The sequence below is a fragment of the Gymnoscopelus braueri genome, assembly GCF_963280865.1.
Source record: "Gymnoscopelus braueri genome assembly, chromosome: 11".
Taxonomy (NCBI): Eukaryota; Metazoa; Chordata; class Actinopteri; order Myctophiformes; family Myctophidae; genus Gymnoscopelus; species Gymnoscopelus braueri.
Genome location: NC_137613.1, coordinates 20,272,127 through 20,295,716, shown reverse-complemented (window position 1 = coordinate 20,295,716; position 23,590 = coordinate 20,272,127). Strand labels below are relative to the sequence as shown.

At 44.3% G+C, this 23,590-nt stretch overlaps 1 protein-coding gene across 1 annotated transcript in view; it reads right to left on the bottom strand.

Moving 5' to 3' along the window:
• The window catches only part of rnf19b (ring finger protein 19B), a 38,643-nt gene extending 15,494 nt beyond the window's left edge, over window positions 1-23,149 (bottom strand). Inside the window, exons 1-2 of the mRNA XM_080442010.1 lie at window positions 22,778-23,149; window positions 2,376-3,790 (exon numbers count right to left, since the gene is read on the bottom strand). Of these exons, the coding sequence (XP_080298136.1) occupies window positions 2,376-3,097 (722 nt within the window). The 5' untranslated portion in view covers window positions 3,098-3,790; window positions 22,778-23,149. The remainder of the gene's footprint in view (window positions 1-2,375; window positions 3,791-22,777) is intronic.
• Between the last annotated feature and the right edge of the window lie 441 nt (window positions 23,150-23,590).

The following is a 23,590-nucleotide window of genomic DNA, read 5'->3' as shown; positions in this document are numbered from 1 at the left end:
GACGAGATATGAAAGGCAATCGGAGGGACAGAGAAAAAGAAAGAAGGGCAAAGCAAGAAAAAAAGATAGATATCGTGTGTGTGTGTGTGTGTGTGTGTGTGTGTGTGTGTGTGTGTGTGTGTGTGTGTGTGTGTGTGTGTGTTAGGGGCTATAGATAGATAGATAAAGGTCTACAGCCATCAGCATGATAACATTGATGAGAGACAGCCGCTTGAGTTAACATTGTTATGAAAGGCCCATTGTGCTGAAGCAAGCACCGTTAAAAAGCTGAGTCATTTTCAAATGTGTCGGGATCAACACAGATTTGTTTATGTTAATAGTAACACATTTGGACAGAACACTTGAGAGGTTATTATAAATAAATGTACTAAAAAATGACACCAATATTGTGTGCTATCAAAATTTAACCCATTAAAACCGGGAAAGCACAGTGTCATTTTAGATTTTAACCACTTTAACCATTAATTTATAGTTTGGTTATTAAAAAATAGCATATGCTGCTATTTCTTTTAAATCGTGAAGATTTTAGAAAATCTTTGAAATATATATTTTTAAACTCAAATCTTTGGTTCTGGGGGTCCCTGGCACAAATATTTGGCAGGCAAATACATATCATTTTGGGGGTCCTTATGTATAAATACATATAGTCTGATATACATATAAAGTTTGAGCACCATTTTTATGTTTTTTTCATCAGCCAATCACCCTTTATTTAGGTAGCGACATGCTATGTACAGCAGCAGCCATCTGCAAGGCTACAGCAACATGACAGCCAAGAGTGACAAAATACCAGCCCATGTCAAAGGCCTTCTGTTGTTGAAGCCACTGCTATCTCCAGTTACAATCTTACCATGAACTAACTAGGAGTTCCATGTACTGTAGGCCTAACTGAGTCAGACACTCAGTAATGCTTTATTTATACTGCTGCGCAACAAAACTAGCAGATCTACAAGCTCACAGCACGTCACGATGCGATGCATTGTGAGCTTGTAGATCGGCTGTTTTTCGGGACACCAGCGCACAACCACGTAATCAGGCTTAACATATTTGTGGCTGAACACACTGTGACTAAGTATGTTCAAGTGTGTTCAAAACCAATTCAAGAATTACTCACTTGAATTGATTTGCTTCCTTCTTCCATGTTAACATTTTCGCAGAAGGCAAATCAATTCAAGGACACACCTGTGAGCAACTATTACTAAGGTTATTATTACATGTATTTGATTCCAAACGATATGCCCCCATTCAAACCTTTAGTCTTTAAAAGACCTGTAACCTTTTAAGAGCAGTGGCGTCCACACGTCGGGGGGCTTAGGGGCCTTAAGCCTCGGATATACCAAGCCCCTAGGATCTCTTATTACCGTTTGTTTTATTTGTCATACTTTTTCATTATCTTACATTTTCTCTTCAAAGATACTGTATTATTCAGCAAAAGAGTGAAACGGAGACTATGCCGATTATACCGGGATTATGGTTGGTGTGATATTTAGTCTGAAGACAGGAGCACAGCGGAGCTCATTGTCTCATTTGCTCCCGGTGTGTACACTGATTAATTATTCACACAGCAACTCTGTTGTTCTTTACATGGTCATTGTTTGACAGGAATATGGTGAGAACTGGGAACTCAGATATTATTATTATTAAAATAGCATTCTTATTTTTATTATTTTAAACGAGCTAATGAAGTAGGCTACTAATAATGTTCTCTAGCTGATAATTGATCAAACACGTGATGTTGAAGGCATAAATTTGTATTTTAATTCTTCCTTGGCTAATAGTGTCATGCCATTTGTGGTTTGTTGAAAAGTACCAAAACTAAACACCATCATAAACGCTCCCACAATGTATTTATTGAAAAGAACAACGTTTCGAGCTATGTGGTCTTCATCGGTCCATGGTCCATGGCCATGACCTACATGGATCTGATAACGACCGCATACTGTAAGTCGAAACATTGTTCTTTTCAATAAATACACAGTGGGGGCATTTATGATGGTGTGCAGATAATATTTTGTACTTTTGAACTTTATTCTTTTATCCAGCACCCGTTGAAATGGACTTGAATATGTGCGTGCATTATTCTTGTGTTCAAATGTATAGGTTATTCACAATTTCTTTCTACATCTATGGTTATTTGATAGGGTCTATTTCTGAGAGAGCGCAAAGTGTTTAAATCACCATTCCTATGCCCAAATGTATTACTGCTGCGTTGCTTAGAGAGTGGGGAATGCTGTAGGCCCAACATAAAACTCATTGCTGGAGATGGACCCCTAAACCACGTGTTTTAGTGAAGGTGTTACAAAATGATTTCACTACATTTTCAGATGTAAGAAATGCTGTTTACATTCGGAGGGATAATAACAAGAGTCTCTTACCCGCAGTCGGGGGCCGGGCACCAGCGGCAGTCAGGGTCCGAGGCGAGGCAGCGTCGGAGCAGGAACTCCTCATACTTCTCCAGGAGCGCAGCGTCGTCCAGGATGTCGGCCACCTGTCGCGGGGACAGGCGCTCGGCGCACTCTGGGCAGCTGAGCTGCACCCGGCTCTCGGTGATCTCGATGCGCAGGTACTGCCGCAGGCAGCACAGGCATGAGCGGTGGCTGCAGCCCTGCAGCTCGGGGAGCTGCTCGGCGGGCTGCCGCACCAGGCACAGTGGGCACTCCAGAAGGTCGGCCGCCGCCGGCCCCTCCTCGGACTGGGACGCCGCGTCCAGGGAAGTCCGGCTGGACGAGAGGGGCTCGTCCGAGGCTGCGGGCGTGGCGTCCTGGGGGACGGCGAGGGCTGCGGCGTCCGGGTCAGCAGCATCGGCGGTTGGTGGCGGGGTGTCGGTGGTGTTGGGGGTGTCGGTGTTGGTGGTGGCGCTCAAGGTAGGAGGGAGAAGTTGTTGGAGTTGCTGTGCATGTTGTTGCTGTTGTTGCTGCTGATGGTGTTGCGATGGAGGCGGGGTGGCTCCTGCCTTGGCGCCACGGGAACCCCGTTTGCTGTGGAAGAGGCTGTGGAAGGAGATGCGTCCCTGGCGCTTGCCCGCCGCGCGGCATTTGGGCTTGGGCACGGCACTCACTGAGGAGTGAGGCGACTCTGAGTCTTTTTCAGACCCCATCTTGTCCTCTGATGAAGATTACTAAGTCAAATGCAGTATTACACACAAACACATACACACACAGTCTCTCTCCGTACACACAAACACACTATTAGAATAAAACCCACACAACCACACACGCACAAGGGAGGATTTGTCCACTTGCGAAACCCAATCAGGAATGCTGTAGATACTTGCGCTCCGGCTCTTGGCAGTCACTAAAGTCCAACTGCTCCCCCAGTGAATATCTTCCTTTTACGAGAAACACACGCAGTGCAGGAAAAGCCGGTGAGAAGATAACAGAGAATTTAAAACAGAAAGAGAAAGAGAGATTGCAGCAAAATCCCCTTTTAGCTCAGGTAGACGTCTCTTAGAACCTTAGTGGTTTATTACGCTCAGAAAGGATAAGAGGTTAAGATAGTGGCAAAACTGGAGTTGGTTTTCATCCTCTTTGTTAATGTCAACCAAAAATAAAAGACTGTATGTAATTTTTTTTATCTCCTGTTAGAAAAGGAGAAGAAAAGAAAACAATCAAGTAAAACCCCAGAGAGCAGCAGCTGTGTGGTGACAGGTCAGAACGCTCCTCAACTCGTTCAGCTTTGGTTTGATTTCCTCCTTGAATGTTGGCAGAAATCCCTCCTCCGCTCTCGGTTCTCTCGTTCAGGTCGTCTGCTCGTTCTCTCTCTCTCTCTCTCTCCGTATCTGTCTGTGTTTCTGTAGGGGAAGAGGAGAACAGGAAGTTAGCTCAGTGAGCATGCTCAGTATGACACACCTCTCTCTCACTCCCTGCCTTGCCTCTCCGCCCCCCCGCCCCCCCGCCCTCTCTCTCTGTCTCTCTTCTGCGTTTTGACATGCTCGTTCACTCTTAGAACTTCGCATGACACACACAGACTGGACGTGGCAACAATGTAACGAGTAACGAGCCCGAGCGTATTTACACTCTCAAAGTTAACCACATAAGCCCTATACTTTGTCATACAATGAACAGCGGGAAAAAAAGGTGATCTACAAGCTCACAACGCGCTGCATTTCAGACGTGTTGCTTGTATTTTTTGTGAAAGATTTTGAAAGATTTAGAAAATTGTCGTCTATATATTGACATGCCCAAAATAGGACCGCCAGGTTGGAAGCGGTTGATTCGATACTCCGGAAGCTACCGAGTATAAGCTGTAATAAATAATACCCATCAAACGAATGCCACAGACACTGTCTGCCTGCCTGTCTGTTTGTCCTTCACTCGTTCACCTGACGCCCACAAACACTTGTGTCTTTTTCGGGACTCTGTCTCCATCCACGTCATTGGACACTGCTCATCTGTGGTTCCTTTCCTATCGCTCTAATCCTTTGTCTCCCGTCAATATAAAAAGCCTCTCTCCATCACACACACACACACACACACACACACACACACACACACACACACACACACACACACACACACACACACACACACACACACACACACACACACACACACACACACACACACACACACACACACACACACACACACACACACACACACTTCACACTGCGCCGCTAGTGTGGTTGCCATGGTGACGTTCGCTACGGGCAAGGCAAACAGCGACCCGCTCTGTGACTCTCTCTGGCACTTATGGAGGCACTCTAACGTGCACACACACTCAAACAAATGCAAACACACACAAACGCACACACACACACGTGTCAACGTGTGCATGTACCGTACATGAAAAGACACAAGAAATGCATGTACACACACAAATGAGAACACACACACAAGAACAAGGAGACAGACAGACAGACAGACTGACAGGGCAGAGTGCGTCCTTTGCTGGCTAAACAGGCACACTGTTATTCAAGTGTATACTTAGTCATATGACAGTGACACTCCAAATCATCATTCATTTATTTTCTGCAAGCGTCATAGTCGCACAGGAAGGTATACATTTGGCTTTACAGAAGGATACATCATTTCATTCCTTTTGATCCTCGGGACTGATAATTACAGTGTTTACATTTGGATCAATAAAAGGTCTACCGTACCTTATAATTATAAGTGCAGACTGTAATACGTCTGTGCACTGAAGTACAGACAGAGGCTGAGTGGCTTGCCTCCACAGAGAAAACATTACAAGGTAACTGGATCAATGATAATCCGACTTTAAAAAAAGAATACTGTCTTATGTGATGGATGGTACTGTATATGCTTGAGTTTAGCTACCTGATCCTATTAGCTTTAAAAGGCACACAGACACAATGCGCAGGCATACTGTACCCACAGTCCACACACAGTGCAGATGTGGCCTGGTTTCCTGTCCATGATCTCTCTGAGTAAGCATTTACAAACCTGATTATAACCATTACTCTGTGAGGTCAGTGGCTGACACACACACACACACACACACACACACACAGACACTGGCATGCCGACTCACTATGCGGCATACCTGGACTGATTCGTAGTGGTCACCATTTAGCAGATCATGACCGGGTCACATGGCGCCAACTCTGGCACTGATTTGGATGATTGACCGGCTAGCTGACCAGTCAGTGTGAGCGAGACAGACCTCTCTAGGCCATAATGTCATCTATTATGCATTTATTTAATTAAATTTTCAGTTGAATATGAAGTCACTCCTCACAGTGACGCACAGTCTCACCCTCCTGAACTTAGACAGAAGAACTATCCATTATAAAAGCATTTGGTTTTAAACAAAACTAAGGCTTTTAAAATATATATATATCCCTGTTCTTTACTTGGCCTCAAGGTGAAAACCACCTTCTCTGTGTTTTTATGATCAGTCGATATTTCCTGCTTTTAAAAGGGAGCAGAGTTCCATTGACCTACATTGATAACCTACATTACCACAAAGCCGTACAAAGTGTGAGGATTCAAGAGTCCTGCCTGGTTCGTTTGATCGTACGATATGACGGGGGACTTCCATTCTTAGACGCATAGGATAGTGTTTTGAGGACAAACACGTACACACAAGCATAGAGAATGGAGCGGGGAGAGGGAGAGAGAGAGAGAGAGAGTAAATAATTCATTGCCAGGTCACCAAAGAACATTAGACAATGTTTGAGTATTATGATATAAAAAGCCTGTTCTTTCTAAATATATTCTCCCACAAGCAGGGTTAATAATAGTCCTTTCATCCTGCACTCTGAGGCTGAGCATCTTCATGCATTACACACACACACATACACAATGCATGCATACCTACACACACTCAAAGGAGCCGCCAACTGCCATAGTTACCATCTGTGAGAGAGATACAGTATGGGTGAGCAGAGAGAGAGAAAAAGAGAGAGAGAGACTAGTTTTGTACGTCCACATTATTTAGCAAATCATTCCAAAAAGTGTGTTAGTATGCATACGGTAGATTGATATGTGTGAACACGACACTCATGATGTTATGTATGCTAGTGCTTGTTGTGTACAGACATCCACATAAGGTATGTGCGTATGTAGCATCCCCATTTGTGTGTGTGTGTGTGTGTGTGTGTGTGTGTGTGTGTGTGTGTGTGTGTGTGTGTGTGTGTGTGTGTGTGTGTGTGTGTGTGTGTGTGTGTAAATAGTAGATGGCCTCTGGAAAGCGTCCTGTCTCCCAGAACAAGGTGACAGAACAGCCTGTCAGAAGCATCATGCTCCAACAATACACCTCCTCTGTGTTAGCGCTCTGCTCGGCGGCTCTCTGGCACAGCCAGGCAAAGCCAAAACACATGGAGCAAAGGATAGGAGGAGACGGAGAAGAGTAAAAGGGGAGGAGGCAGGCTCCTTCCCCGAAAAGTGCCAGTCCTCATGAATAATGAGAACAAAATGTCCTCGTTTTTTGAAGGCTGTAACATCAAAGATGGAGATCACACCATGTCCTGCTGTGTGGGTCTCCTTTGTGCGTCACGAGCTGTTTGGAATACATGACACTGAAACCTGCAATTTGGAAAACTTCTAAACTGGCAATTTAGCTTTGAGTTATGCTGTCAATGCCGACAGCATATATCTGGTTCTCAAAGTGGGGTCTGGGGACCGCCAGCGGCCCTTGAGGGGGTTCCAAGGGTGGTCCCCTCCCCAGCAAAATTAGGAACCGTTTATTCACTTAGGCCATATTTTATCCTTCGGCTATTGTTGAGCCCACTAATATAAGTGGAAACGTGCACAATAGAACTCCATTCTTTTAAAGAGCAATGCACGATAAGTCTGTATCTGTCTGTCTGCAGGTCTCCTATTTATGCCCAGGTAGGTCATCAACACGAAAACAGCAGTTTTTATTGATCCTAATTGTGGTAGAGGGTTTGATAGACTGATTACTCTGACAACGGATACAACAGGGTACACTGAAAACTAATAGAGCAAGTAAAACGGGCATGCATGCATGCATTCCCAACTTGCATCGCTCCCCACTTGCATTGTCCCCGAGTGGGCTGGTGCCCAACCGGCACCGGCCTAGTACATATCAATTAGCGGTTCCTTGGGATGAAAATGTTTAAGAACCACTGTAATATTATGCATTACTGTAGTGTAGACAGACAGACACGATGATGATAATTAATAATAATGATGACGGTCACATGTGTGTGTGTGTGTGTATGTGTGTGTGTGTGTGTGTGTGTGTGTGTAGCGCTGCTGCCATCATGGTGGAAGTGACAGATGGCCACCAGCAGCCTGAGAACGAAATGATCTGGACAACGTGCTTATCATTCAGCACCCTCAAACACGCGTCCTTCTCCTTCCACATTCATCCTCCTACTCGCCGGCTGCTCAACGCCCAATTCAACATGTGTGTGCACACGTGGCGCACACACACACACACACACACACACACACACACACACACACACACACACACACACACACACACACACACACACACACACACACACACACACACACACACACACACACACACACACACACACACACACACACACACACACACACACACACACACAATCAGTTCCTGACCCTTCTTTGACTCTCTGTCTTTCTCTCTCTCCATCGGAGATGGTTCATCTATTACTCATTGGTCAAATTCAATAAAGGACCATACCAGTGGTCTGGCAAGTTTAGCCTATTAGCTATGACTGTATTCTTGGCATCATCACTGCAGTACAAGCATAACGTGGTTCGTTCGATTTCCAAGGAAGCCACTGGATTCCATTAATTTCTTCTTTTTTAGTAGCCAATTACTTTTACCCCTTCTTTCTCCCTCTCTAGTCAATATGTGATATGAAAGGGCCCTGGATGAAGTCTACACGAGAATGCTACGAATAGCACTAGGTGTCACATGGACGGACCCCATCAGAAATGTGGTCCTCTATGTGGACCTACCACAGGTCACAGTAAAAGTCAGAGAGAGAAGGATGAGGCTGGCAGGGCACTGCCTCAGGCACCCGGAACTAGTGGCAAGCAAACTGACACTGTGGGAGCCAACCCAGGGCAAAGCCAGGAAAGGCAAGGAGAGCACCCCTGGGGCATTTTGTGTTATCCTTTTAGCATAAACTTTGACTGTACTACTTGCACTGTTAATAATCGTGTTAATAAAGTATTCAATCAAGCAATGAGCCATTCATGGAAATATTACCTGTTTATGTATATTACATACGAATGATTGTGAATAGACAAGTATCAACGCTGTTAACTGTAGATCTAAAAATGGTGCTTGACATGTTGATGCTGGTAGATTTTTGAAAAGATCCCCTGAAACAGGTGTTTGGGTTTAAATGATGTATAAATACGTACTGTACATGCTACAGGTTTAAGTAATGTATACATTCGTACTGTACATGCTACTGAGCTAATTCGCTTCTGCTGAAACATTACAACCTAATCCCAAATTCTACATTTGGTGTCTCCGGACCAGAGGGACAGACAGTGACAGTGACAGAGACATAACAGCGTGACGGGACAGTTTGTTCCGACAGCCTCACACCTCTGCTCTCAGTTAGTGGTGCGTTTCAGACAGCCTGAGAATCCATCATTTTGGAGACATTGAAATGATGTCTCCGACTCACTCTCTCCCCCCATGGGACCGGCCTAACTGACATGCTGCATCTGGCACGCACACACGCACACACAGTTGTGCATATACAGTGGCCCAGTGCTTCTCAAATTCTCATGCCAAGGAGGACCCCCAAATTAATTGTGTATTTTGCCGCAGACGCGTTGTTGTGAGCTTGTAGTTTGGCTATTTTCAAATGTGTATGTATGTATAGGGTTAAAGTGTTTAAACTGATTTTTGCTGGGGGTCCCCAGACCACACTTTTGAGATGCACAGCAGACACATTTACACAGAGATAGAGGTGTACACACATCATGGACAGGCACACAACACATCTGTACATATATGTACAACAAATCTGCACAAATATTCAGAAGACATACATTTGGATGCTCTCACACAATAATGTGCATCACCAAGCAGCGTCTATCGTAAACAACCGTAATTATGCAGATACAGACACGTCTTTCTCACTCTCATGCTCTGGGGCAATTAGCTGAGCTCTACAGGTGTGCCACTTTGACTGATGATTGCTCTTACACGACCAGGTGCATCACTTTAAATACTGCCCTAAACCACATATTTCTCTCCCTCACACACACACACACGAAACCAAACCAAACCACTCACACACACACACACACACACACACACACGAAACCAAACCAAACCAAACCCGTCTGGTTACTATTGGTTTCCAGGGACACGTCACGATGTTGGAGGATGAGTACAGAAGAAAAGACTAATGTGATAATCTCTGGTGCTCCTTTATACTATCATTTAAACACCCAGCAGAAATTAGGTCGGCAAATGGTAGGCAAAAGACAAGGGTATTACTAAATGTTTCCATAGCCTATTATTCAAACTGACCGCTGATGGGATTGAATATCATCGCTGTCTGGCAGAAACATTGCATCTCCATATCAGTCATATTCATATTTTTATTTTAATATAAATGAATGCCCTACTAGTGTCACGCATTAATAGTGAAAATAGCCGATCTACAAGCTCGCAACAGATGGCATTTGCGACGCCTACAATGACACATCCACAATTGTGATGCCAGGTTCCAACGTCCCGAGCACCAGACAGTGTTGTAGCAGCGCCTTTTTGCGTGCCGCACTAACGCCGGTTAGCCCCGTAGCTTTTAGCCATGTTTCCAGCGAGTCCAGGGCACTGGAGGCTCGCCAGGTAATTCCAGGAAGGGGTTAGGTGGTGGGAGAGAAAAAACAGCCATCCTTGTCGCCAATGTTGTGTTTGTGAATGATCAGGCCATGACACAGTTTGCCAAAGAACTTCACTTTACTTCCTTAGCTCTCAGGAGAACAGCATAACAACATCACAATATGAACAACGTAAGACTGGTGTAATCGATCCCCAAAAATCCCCACACTCACAAAAACAGGCAAGGCTAAACGAGCGCACAATCAAACAGAGCAGCAGTCAGTGAGCAGTCAGTGAGACAGAACAGGTGTAATATGGAATATTCTCAGTGATTTTTCAAACGTACAGTCAAATCGCTAGTTTTCGCTGGCAGTAGCGTCACACTATTACACCATTACTCTGGCAGTTAAAGAGTTAACAATGGAGCTATTAATGGACTTGCAACCAACCCATTCCATATAACTGCTGCATAGTATAAAAGCAAGTCCTTAGCTGACCCAGCTAAGGACTGACCCGGCTGGTCAGTCCTTAGTCCTCTTTGGTAGTCTCTGCAGTAGTTTTTGTTAGTCATGGCTGCTAGTTCCCACCTGATGTCATGTGGCAGTTCTGACTTATCCAGATCGTACCGAATAACTGCTAGCTTGCATAACATCCTGAGACCAGGACTTAAGTCTAACATGTACAGGTCATCAACGATGATATTTCTAAATCCTCCAAAGAGGAAAATACGATCTCCCACCACGCCACTGTGCAAGTCGCTTGAACACGGACCTTTCCCCTTGGGCTTTAACTTCTTCCAGGAGCAGGTCTCTGAATTTAATTTCCACAGATCATTGCAGGTAAAACCAAGTGTGTACAGCTCTCCATTGTAGGCAAAGGCTGAATGACCCGAGAATAGATGCTTTATACCAAGCTGTGTAGAAGTTACGCTGTGCCAGCAGCTGGTCTCTATGTCAAACACGTGGATGATGCTGAAGTCCCTCCTTATCCCTCGGCCTCCAAATACAAACATCTTTTTCCGATGACGGTGGCAGTGTGACCGTTTGAAGCAGGTGGCAGAGTGCCATTCGTGTTCATTAAAGACCAGACCATTGTGCTGGTGTCCAACTTGTACAGTTGTTTGCTGATTCCATGCCGGGTCCTTCCCCCAAAGACATACATGACCTTGCCCCAGACACAGGCTGAGTGGTCCCACCTGGCCTTTGGAACATCCCCACAAACCTTGGGCTCTAACCATCTGTGGGTGTCAACATCAAATGCGGCGACACCCCCCCGACGGCACAGCCCACCCAAGACATAGATGATATGGTCTATCAGCACAGCTGTGTGGTCCCTCATCGGGTAGGGTGGAACCCACTCTTCTGCAGTCACACAGCCTTGCTCAAGGGGACATTCTCCTCTTGGTCCGGTTGTCTCTGGGGACAACGTCTTCCAGTGCAAAGACACTGTGTTTAAGATGTGCACATGCGTCTCTTTACATACATGTACCGGTAGGTCATCATCGGACGTGTTGGACGTGTCAGACGTGTATGTAGAGCACCATTGGTGGGGTTTTTTAATCAATGATCCTCCAAAGCAGTACAACTTGAGCCCTACTGTTACAACAGGGCCATATGTTCTACGTCTTCTACTTGTATTTACGTCTTCCAGATGCAAAGTCCAGCAGAACATTTCAAACACAACCACCAACGGTAAAACACAGTTCCAAACAATACACGTCGGGTTCTTGAAGATCAGGGTCTTGGCTGTGGATAATACTACTGTGAAACAGAGGTCATAGGTCAATCTACTCATAGGAATCACTGTGTTTGCTCATGTCATCATGATGAGGTCATAAGTCAGCCCCAATATGGAGTCTCTAATGTAGCGTTTCTATAGCACAGTACCTCATGGCACGTCACGGTTGTACCTGCATTTGAATTGGTTTCCATACAAGTATGGAAGTCCGAGGGGGTCCCTAGAAAGGGTTCCTAGAGGTGGTCTCTAAAGGGGGTCCCTAGAAAGGGTCCCTAGAGGTGGTCTCTAGAGGGGGTCCCTAGAGGGGGTCCCTAGAGGTGGTACAATCCGGAACCATTCTGTGGGAGGTCTTTCAGGCCAGAGCCGGGACGGTCAGAGAATCCTCTGGCTACAGACTAGTTTGAGCGTATGCTTCTATATTTGTCTATGTGAGGATGTGTCTGGTGTCTGTGAGGATGTGTCTGGTGTCTGTGAGGATGTGTCTGGCTGATGTTAGATTCCACGAAGCATCAAGCACACACACCAGCTAACACCTACAGTACCAACACTTCAACACATCGGGCGGACACATCGATCGCCACGAGTCGCCATAGATTACGGCCACCCCCGTCAGTGAGATTAGACTGCACCGTGTTTGTGACTGTTTGCTCTGACAGTGCAGTCTACACTACAGAACCACGTGGACCCTTACAGTCTACACTACAGAACCACGTGGACCCTTACAGTCTACACTACAGAACCACATGGACCCTTACAGTCTACACTACAGAACCACATAGACCCTTACAGTCTACACTACAGAACCACATGGACCCTTACAGTCTACACTACAGAACCACGTGGACCCTTACAGTCTACACTACAGAACCACATGGACCCTTACAGTCTACACTACAGAACCACATGGACCCTTACAGTCTACACTACAGAACCACGTGGACCCTTACAGTCTACACTACAGAACCACATGGACCCTTACAGTCTACACTACAGAACCACATGGACCCTTACAGTCTACACTACAGAACCCCGTGGACCCTTACAGTCTACACTACAGAACCACATGGACCCTTACAGTCTACACTACTGAACCACATGGACCCTTACAGTCTACACTACAGAACCCCGTGGACCCTTACAGTCTACACTACTGAACCACATGGACCCTTACAGTCTACACTACAGAACCACATGGACCCTTACAGTCTACACTACAGAACCCCGTGGACCCTTACAGTCTACACTACTGAACCACATGGACCCTTACAGTCTACACTACACTGTTGTTTAAACCAGAGGTCTTCAACAGGGGGTCCGCGACCCCTAGGGGGTCCGCGGAGGTACTGCAGGGGGTCCGCGAAATTGTTGTTTGATTAAACAATATTTTAGTTTGAAAAAAAAAAATGTTTTTTTTTCTTTTTTTCCCCCAAAATGTCAAATTGTCTTTAAACATAACATGAATCCATAGCAAACAGATAAATGGAGGCACAATGCACAATAACATGGTATGTTTATACATATTTTGTAGAGAATTTTTATTTTGTACACCTAGCAGGTGCGTATAGGAGCAGGCAATATAAAACACAATTGTATACATAAATATAAAATATATGTGGTAGCCCCACCTACCCTACGAGGTAGGGGGTCCCTGCTCCATCTCCCCATCAGTTTGGGGGTCCCTGGCGTGAAAAGGTTGAAGACCCCTGGTTTAAACAACATTAGGAAACAAGCCCAAATAAACAACTACACTTTAGAAACAAGCCCAAATAAGAAACTACACTTTAGAAACAAGCCCAAATAAACAACTACACTTTAGAAACAAGCCCAAATGAGCAACTACACTTTAGAAACAAGCCCAAATAAAAAACTACACTTTAGAAACAAGCCCAAATGAGCAACTACACTTTAGAAACAAGCCCAAATGAGCAACTACACTTTAGAAACAAGCCCAAATGAGCAACTACACTTTAGAAACAAGCCCAAATAAACAACTACACTTTAGAAACAAGCCCAAATAAACAACTACACTTTAGAAACAAGCCCAAATAAAAAACTACACTTTAGAAACAAGCCCAAATGAGCAACTACACTTTAGAAACAAGCCCAAATGAGCAACTACACTTTAGAAACAAGCCCAAATGAGCAACTACACTTTAGAAACAAGACCAAATAAGCAACTGCACTTTAGAAACAAGACCAAATAAACAACTACACTTTAGAAACAAGACCAAACAAGCAACTACACTTTAAAAACAAGCCCAAATAAGCAACTACACTTTAGAAACTACACTGCTGGTGGCGCTATAACAGGCCAATGTGAAAAGGGTGCCATTTGTTCCTCAACGTAGTGCAAATGTGCATTCAAAGTTTCACCGCAATCGGACGCTGCGTTCATGATTTGCGGCATTTTGTTCAAAACGGGCCACTCCTGCAAACATTACATGTCAATGTTAGCCAATCAGGATGGAATATGAAAAATCAAACAGATCCGTCTTGATCACATGACTATAGAGATCATGTGTACCGATTTGCTTGAAATTTGGATCAAATCTGAAGGCTTAATATCAAAAAATGTGTTTTACATAAGTCTGCCTCCTGGTGGCGCTATAAAAGGCAAATGTGAAAAATGCAGGGCAAAGTTTTACACTGATCGGTGCAATTATAGGTAAAAACACAAATTGGCCTGTTACAGCGCCACCATGAGGCTGATTTGGACATTTTCAAATGGCATTTCTTCCTCGGCCTAATGAGAATGTGTGTGCAAAATTTCACAGAAATTGCATGCTGTGTTCATGATTTGAGGCATTTTGTTAGAAACTGAGTACTCCTGCAAACTTTGAAAGGCAATTTTTGCCAATCAGGATGGAATATGAAAAATCTGAAATGAGCCGTTTCTTTTAATGACTATAGAGATACTGTGTACCGATTTGCGGGATTTTTGGCCAGAATCTGTAGGAGTACTGTCCAAAAATGTGTTTTGCACAAATCGGCCTCCTGGTGGCGCTATAAAAGGCCCATGTGGCCCAGGGAGTGTGTGTGCACAGTTTCGTTGCGATCAAGCCAACGGTGCCAGAGATTAGCTGTACACAAAATGACAGAATGACACACGGACACACACACACACACACACGGACGGACGGACGGACAGACAGGGGGTAAAACATACTCTCTCGCCATGCCTTTCGGCCTGGCGGAGACAATAAGCAACTACACTTTAGAAACAAGCCCAAATAAACAACTACACTTTAGAAACAAGCCCAAATAAACAACTACACTTTAGAAACAAGCCCAAATAAACAACTACACTTTAGAAACAAGCCCAAATAAACAACTACACTTTAGAAACAAGCCCAAATAAACAACTGCACTTTAGAAACAAGCCCAAATGAACAACTGCACTTTAGAAACAAGCCCAAATAAACAACTAAACTTTAGGAACAAGCCCAAATAGCCCTAACCCACATGTTTCTCTCCCTCACACACACAAAACCAAACCAAACCCGTCTGGTTACTAGTGGTTTCCAGGGACACGTCACGATGTTGGAGGATGAGTACAGAAGAAAAGACTAATGTGATAATCTCTGGTGCTCCTTTATACTATCATTTAAACACCCAGCAGAAATTAGGTCGGCAAATGGTAGGCAAAAGACAAGGGTATTACTAAATGTTTCCATAGCCTATTATTCAAACTGACCGCTGATGGGATTGAATATCATTGCTGTCTGGCAGAAACATCGCATCTCCATATCAGTCATATATTTATGTTTTTTGGGCCGCCCCTATATGTGAGGTTTGGATTTTGCACCCCCCCAACCCTGCACTGTGATTGGCCACCAGTGTACCCCCCTAACCCTGCACCGTGATTGGCCAATCACAGTCTATTCAGGACTGTGATTGGCTAGTGAAACATGACACATGTTTATAGCCCTATAAATAGGACTATGCACTTTAAAAAAAACACATTTATGGTTTTTTTTAAGTTAGGGGTGTACAATGGTTGGTCCACAATATTACTTTTCTTTAAGTGAACTTCCATCACTGTGATGACCACTGTGACCACACCGCCCACTTCACACTGGGTGTGATTTTTTTTTTATATAAATGAATGCCCTACTAGTGTCACGCAAGAATAGTGAAAATAGCCGATCTACAAGCTCGCAACAGATGGCATTTGCGACGCCTACAATGACACGTCCACAATTGTGATGCCAGGTTGAAAGTGGTTAAGTGTGTCTTATACAATTTTAACCAATGAATTAACAATAGCTAATGACCAAATAACACTGGATCCATTGGAACACAGGTTCTTTTCTACATTGACAGCAACGACATATGTAAGTCTTTAATCACAGGGTGGATTTTCTAACCTCAAAACTTCCACCGTTGACCATACAAAAAGCTCCTTTGTTTACTTTCCTTTATTTCATCACAAGCCACCAAAACCATCTCTCATAGCCAGGCTCCAGGCAGTAACAGCTGTTGTTCCGTCTTGCAGCAGCAGTTCCCTTATTACATCACGGAGGCATTGCCCTACCAAAGACCCAAACTTCCTGACTGATGACTCTGTTGTGACATGATGGTAACTACTAGGCATGGAGCTAGATGCTGGCAGACGGCATGGCAAAGCTAATTAGCCTGTTTGAGAGCATACCTCTTACCCCTGGCTGTAATCTGGAAGATGGGGACACAGTGCTGCAGCCTCTGGACAGAACAGGTGGTCCCCTCTTCAACCAGGGAGGGGTTAATGCAGTGTGTATGGTCATTAGCAGTAGAGCAAGTTAGCTACAGTATTAGTAAATGGACCGACAGCGTAAGCCCTTAGCAACCGTAGCTACCTCTTCTGACCAGAGAGACACACAGTTGGTCCACACAACGTTGATCTCACCTCTCCCAACCTTCCTGTATCTGTCTGAGCAGAATAGATAGTCTTCTTGCATGGTAAATGGACTGCATTTGTATAGTGCTCTTCTCCTAAGTGCGTCATGAGAGTGAAATCAGGGGTCTTATGGGAGGACCGGCCAGCCGGTATATGGGCATATACTGATGACATCAAGGGACCTCCATATGGGCATAAAAGGGACATGGACTGACAGATACAGAGATCTTAATACATGGCCATAAAAGGGACAAGGACTGACAGATACAGAGATCATCTATCATAATATATGGGCATAATCAGTCGGATCAGTGGTGCGACATAGGTGTGTGAGGGCCCATATATATATATATATATACACACACACACACACACAGTAGGAAAGACTAACTAGGGCTGACCTCATCTCAAAAGGTCATATACAGTATGTATGTCATACTAAATTATCTATTTAGCAGCTCGACACAATATACAGGTCAGTGTCTTACATCTTACATAAGGACACAATTGAGCCGTTTCTGGAAGTGAGGCTATGCCTCACAAAGTTTTTGTTACTGTCTCACTAACCACTACTAGGCCAACGGACACCCCACCCCAAACACACACCCCACCTCCCCATCCAATTAGCTGATTGTTTGTTCAGCGGGCTCTTACGGGCTTTGGTCACGCAATTGCAACTTCTCTCTCTCAATACCTCTCTCTCCCCCTCTCTAAGTGTCCCTCTGACTCTCTCTCTCTCTCTACCTCTCCACCTCCAAATGTCCCATCAGTCACAGCTGTCTGAGCAGACAAATCCATCATGGAGGTCGCTTCCGTCATGTCTGAGGCCAATGAAAGGGGAAAGCTGAACCAAGCGACTCGCTCTTCGTCTCTTCTCCTTCATTTACTGTAAGTCAGTCAAGTCTAGGGAGCCGTGATCTGCATACAGTCACCATGGAAATATTAACCCATTAAGACCTGAGGCCGATTCTACAAATGCCTGCCTTCTAAATCAGTAGTTCTCAAAGTTTTTTGTGCCAAGGATGTTCAAAAATAGCAGATGTACAAGCTCACAGCGCAGCACGAAGTGACGTGTTGTGAGCTTGTATATTTGCTATTTTAGAATAGCCAACGCTAAAATCTAAATTGACACTTTGATGATGCTTTCCCATTTTTTATGCGTTAAATACACCCCCCCCCACACACACACACACACACATATGTGATATGAAAGAGAAGTTGTCTGTCTGTGAGTGAGTGATCTGGACAAATATGATATGGATATGCCTGCCATTCCATTACTGACAGCGTAGTCGACGACGACGTTGTTAGTCAATGGTTAATGCCTCAAGACAGATTCAGAGCTCTGTGACAAATTCAAAGGAAAACCTTTTCTTTTCCCCTTTTTTGCCGATGGGTTCCCAGATTGGTCAATGCTCGACATCAGTCAAATTGACGTTGTAAGGCAACGGTTTCTGTTGTGTGTGACGTCAGACTAGAGCTCAATCAGTGAGAGAGGTAGAGTGGGAGAGGAGATGGGAGGGATAGAGGGGGAGAAAGGGAGGAGAGGATGAAGGGGGAGAGTAGTGAAAGTGAGCTGGGGAGAGTAGTGAGAGTGAGCTGGGGAGAGTAGTGAGAGTGAGCTGGGGGGGGCATGCAATAACCCAATGGGTACCGAAGCCTTAACACATTGATCCAAGTCAAAGTGCCGGGTAGTCAGCTGGTCTCACACCACACACATCCTCCCTTCCTCCCTCCCCCTCTCTCACTCTTTCCCGCTGATCGAGCTCTGGCCTGACGTCACACTCAACAGAAACCATTGCCTGAACGATTCGTGTTGACGCCAGGCAAGTCCATATGGGCATATTTCTCTAACCACACTCACTCACAGACAGACAGACAGACAGACAGACAGACAGACAGACAGACAGACAGACAGACAGACAGCTTGAACTTTAAGGAATAGATGGTTCTGTTCCTTGTACTCAATATTCATAATTAACTTTATGGAACACAACATGTAATTGGGTAGTGGGGATTCTCTGCTCCAAGGTTTGGATGCCTGATTATAACCACAGACTAAATACTGAATAAACACTCCCCAGACAAATTTAATTTGTTAATTTCTTGTATCTGGGGGACTGTAAAGTGGTTGTAAAGTGTTTTTTTTGTGTCAGATTCCAAACATAAGTGGTAATGAGAGGGTTCCAGACATAAGTGGTAATGAGTTCATGGGAAAAGGAGGAACTTTGATAGCAGCCGCATTCTGTAGAAAGACTGACCTCACTGATGCATAACCGGCCTGCTGTTGCCTGGAATCCACGTCACCACACTCGAGGGCAGAAACAAACGATCTGGCGATTACAGTATGTGTGTGTGCTGAGTGTGTATGTTTATTACACCCATAGTGTGTGTGTGTGTGTGTGTGTGTGTGTGTGTGTGTGTGTGTGTGTGTGTGTGTGTGTGTGTGTGTGTGTGTGTGTGTGTGTGTGGTGTTTACACATTCAGTGCTTGCTCATCGTTTTTCTGAGGAAATAGCCTAGATTGAACAATTGCCAAAAGCCCAAGAAGCTTTACACGTCTCTCTCTCTCACACACACACACACACACACACACACACACACACACACACAGACAGACAGACAGACAGACAGACAGACAGACAGACAGACAGACAGACAGTGTTTAGTCTAAAACCACAATGAGATACTTATGATTGCATCTGATTCACAACTTATGCCATGTGTCACCTCTCCACCTCTCTAGTCTGATATTGTAATAAACTAGAGATTTGATGCAGAACACTCTGCAGTATACAAGATGCAGGTAGATATCCAGGAACAGACGGGTAAATAATACACTGCCTGACTGTGAGTGTTCGTAAGACAGTACTTTTCCATTCCTGATTCAAACAGGTTGGCATCTATTCTGTGACATTTTGTACATCATCCCTCCTCTCTCTGCCAGATCGTCTCGCAACCCAACACTCACAATCGAAGGAAGGAGATGAGAAACTACTTTAAAATGACTGTGCAAAAATCTAGTGTGAAAGAGGCAGCTGTATCTCTATACATTTCTCTCTTAAACAAACACACACACACACACACACACACACACACACACACACACACACACACACACACACACACACACACACACACACACACACACACACACACACACACACACACACACACACACAGAAAGTACATGCAGAAAGTACATGCAGAAAGTACAGGCTGAGTTCAGATCGAGACATTTGAAGGTGGAGGTAGAGAATCAGGCTGAGCTTCTATAATTAGAGGACAGTTTGGGAGGCGTACTGCTGAGTTGTTGAATGTTTAATGTCAAGCCTGCAGGCACTACCGTGGCGAAGAGAAGTCCTCCCTGAACCCCTGACACCTACATTCACCACACACACACACACACACACACACACACAACAAGATGGAACCACACAGACTAATAAGAAGAGACTAGCAAAAGGGCTGGTCTCTGGCTGCGGCCCTAATGATGACACCAAGCTTTGTCAAGCTCATTGTGGATTTGATTACTGTTGGAGCCCACACTGCTTCATCATGCACTTATGGAACTAATCTGTTATTGTAGCTTCATTTACTGCATTATTTTATAACAAAAACTATAATAATGGTCAATAAATAAATTAAAATAAATGTGAAGTAAAGTAAAAACAAACATGTACAGTATATGTCAAATGCACGCCCGCACACGCACAAGCACACACACACACACACACAGGCACGCACACACAGACACTTTCCTGACTGAGAGACCCTAGGGAAGGCTGTCAGGGGCCAACTGATTGGTTAAAAGTCTATCCATACAAATGAACAGGGTTAATTACAGGCAGAATCAAACAATGACTAGACAAATTGTACTCACATTTCAAAGAGGAAAGCTTTACTGTGGTCTGTGTCCGCCTATGCCTGACAATGGAATGTTGAAATTCCCGGCTATTGTGTGTAAGGTGAATGCTGTATTGACACGGGAACACAAAGCTACTGTGGATGAGGTCATGGTATTGGTAACAATAGCACATGTCAGAAGCAAGAGGAACTGAAGAGGTCATTTTCACAACGCCACATTGTGATCTCATTTCTAAAATATGCCTATTATGATTCAGTGTGTTTCTCAAACCTTTTCATGTCAAGGACCCCCAAAATGATGTGTATATGGCCGCGGACGCGCATCTGAAAATATTTTGTGCTAGGGACCTCCAGAAGCAATGATTTGAGTTTAAAAGAATGCTATAAGAATATATATATTCAAAGATTTGCAATTTTTTTTTTAGCAGATCTACACGCTCATAGCAGGTCACTTTGTGCCACGCTATGCTTGTATATCTGTTATTTTTGAATAGCCAAAGCCAAAAATATGGATAAAGTGGTTAATTGATTGTGACGTTATATTAACTAATTTTGGTGGGGACCCCCTGGAACCCCCAAGGGAGTGCAATTTCTTTTTCAAATAAAGTGTCCCAGTCCCAAGCCAAGAACTGAATAGTCAGAGCCTCAGTAAATAAAATCCTGGAGATCGAGGCTAAAGCATCAGAGGCTATAATGACTCTTTGCTGCTTTGTCTCGCCAGTGAGAGCAGACCAACCTGGCCAAAGGTCCATTCCACCTAAATACTAACACAAGATTGATGTGTCTGACTGTTACTACAGCAGGCAGAGAATGGTGGGGAGCGAAGCTTTAGCAACAATAATTAGATACGTTACTACACAGGTGTAATGATGTCATTAGTAATTAATAATAGAACAAAACAACTCCCACAGAGGTTCAACCATTCACTTGGTAGACTAAATTCCAAATATTACTTGAGCTAGGCTATTTGTTAAGTCTTCAGACAACATCAGCCTACCTACCCTACTTAGCCAGGTAGTGTCTCTCGTTCTGTCTTTCTTTTTTTACACAGTGCTGTGTGGTGTACATTCTACAGTTACGCCAATAGCCATATAAAATTACAACTGTGATGAGACTGTGATCAATAGGCTCTATATAGTTCATGAACAGGCACAGCATGTTGTTATGTGAGCCCATTGGTGGCTCATTCGCTGTTTCAATTTATAATCCCCCATATCTGTAGCTAAATGTTCCAGCCATTGTTGTATGGTTCAGTAAATTGCCCAATCTGACTCGGATGTCAAGTACCCTACTTCTCTTGTTTCGGGCGACAATGCCATCATCATCCAGTTTCAATGGCATGAGGATATTAATATCCCGGCCTCAATTCAACAATGCATTGCTCAGCCTCTCAGACCAAACACTAACAGAGGGGAGTGGCGGGCAGCCAGGAACAACAGCTTTAAGAGGAAGGGTTTTATGTATGATCTAACTACCGGTATCTTGAAAGAGCCTGACAGCAAGCAACAGATGGTGACGTCACGTGGAGACAACGCTACCACATATTTATATGTAGGCCATTATACATTCCAAGTCAGTCATGCGAGACTTGGAAATTATAGCTTGTAGGCAAAACAAGTAATTGGTCTTCACCTGTAAATGACAATTAATTTATGTTGCTATGTTCTGAGCTGACCCTCGAGATCATCTCTCTAAAATGTAACTGATGGTTTATAACTGGTTTATTATTTGGCAAAATGTCACACCTCCTTTGAGACGGCCCTTTTCATATTTGGACATAAGACATTTAACCACTTAAACCCCAGCATCGGTATTGTGGGGAAAGCTTTCACAGAAAATTAGCAGATCGACAAGCTCACAACACATTCAGTGAAATAACCCAAAACAGAAAATACAGTAGTATTGAGCCCTGAGGGACCCCGGCTGGATACCCATAAATGGTTAACTGGTGGAAACAACGGTTTATTACTTGGCAAAATGTCACAGCTCTTTATGAGACGGCCCTTTTCACATTTGGACACAAGACAAGACGTTTAAATTACTAAAACAGTGTCGGAATAACAAACAGGTTGCATACCCAGTAGCGGTTGACTGCCTGTAGACGTCCTGTTAGGGTGGGTTAGGTGGTACGACACGACTTTCAGCACCAGGATTCCTCGGTACGATGATGTCCAGCCTGTCCAGGAGGAGATATGCGCAGTGGACGTTCTGGGCGGAATGGGTTCCTTCCTCTCTCGTCTTGCTGCTGTTGTCAAGTGGCCAGGGCAGGACTTACGTTTAACACGTTCAAACACCACAATATTGATGTCCTCGTGGTTCTGTTTAGTGATATGTTATTATAATGCATTGGGTAGAATAATGAATCGTTCCTTGCGCCCCGTCACCTCTCAGGAGGTGCGGACCAGTAGCCAGTAATAATCTGTCTATCTGTGCTGCTCTCGCTCCGTTGCTTTGCCACTGCCGTCGCTTCAACGCAGTGTTGCCAGGTTTCGCGAGAGAAACAAGCAACCAGGTCTATGAAAACAAGCCCAAAGGAAGCCAGCTCTCCCTTTGCACTTTAGACATATACGTTGGCTATTTGAAAATAGCCGATTGTGAGCTTGTAGATCTGCTATTATTATTATATTTTTAGCGAGAGCATATTTTTAATTTAATAAGCGAGAGCATATTTTTTTAAACATTTTAACAACACAAATCGTGTGTGCGGGTTGCCTAGTGCCTATTTGTATAGTATATTTCAGATGGGGCAGACAGTATATTTATTAAAGTGGGGGTCCTTGACTTGAAAAGGTTTGAGAAACCCTGGTTTAAACATTAGGAAACGAGTCCAAATAAGCACTTTAGAAACGAGCCCAAAAAAAACAACTCAACCCGCAAACTACCAATATTT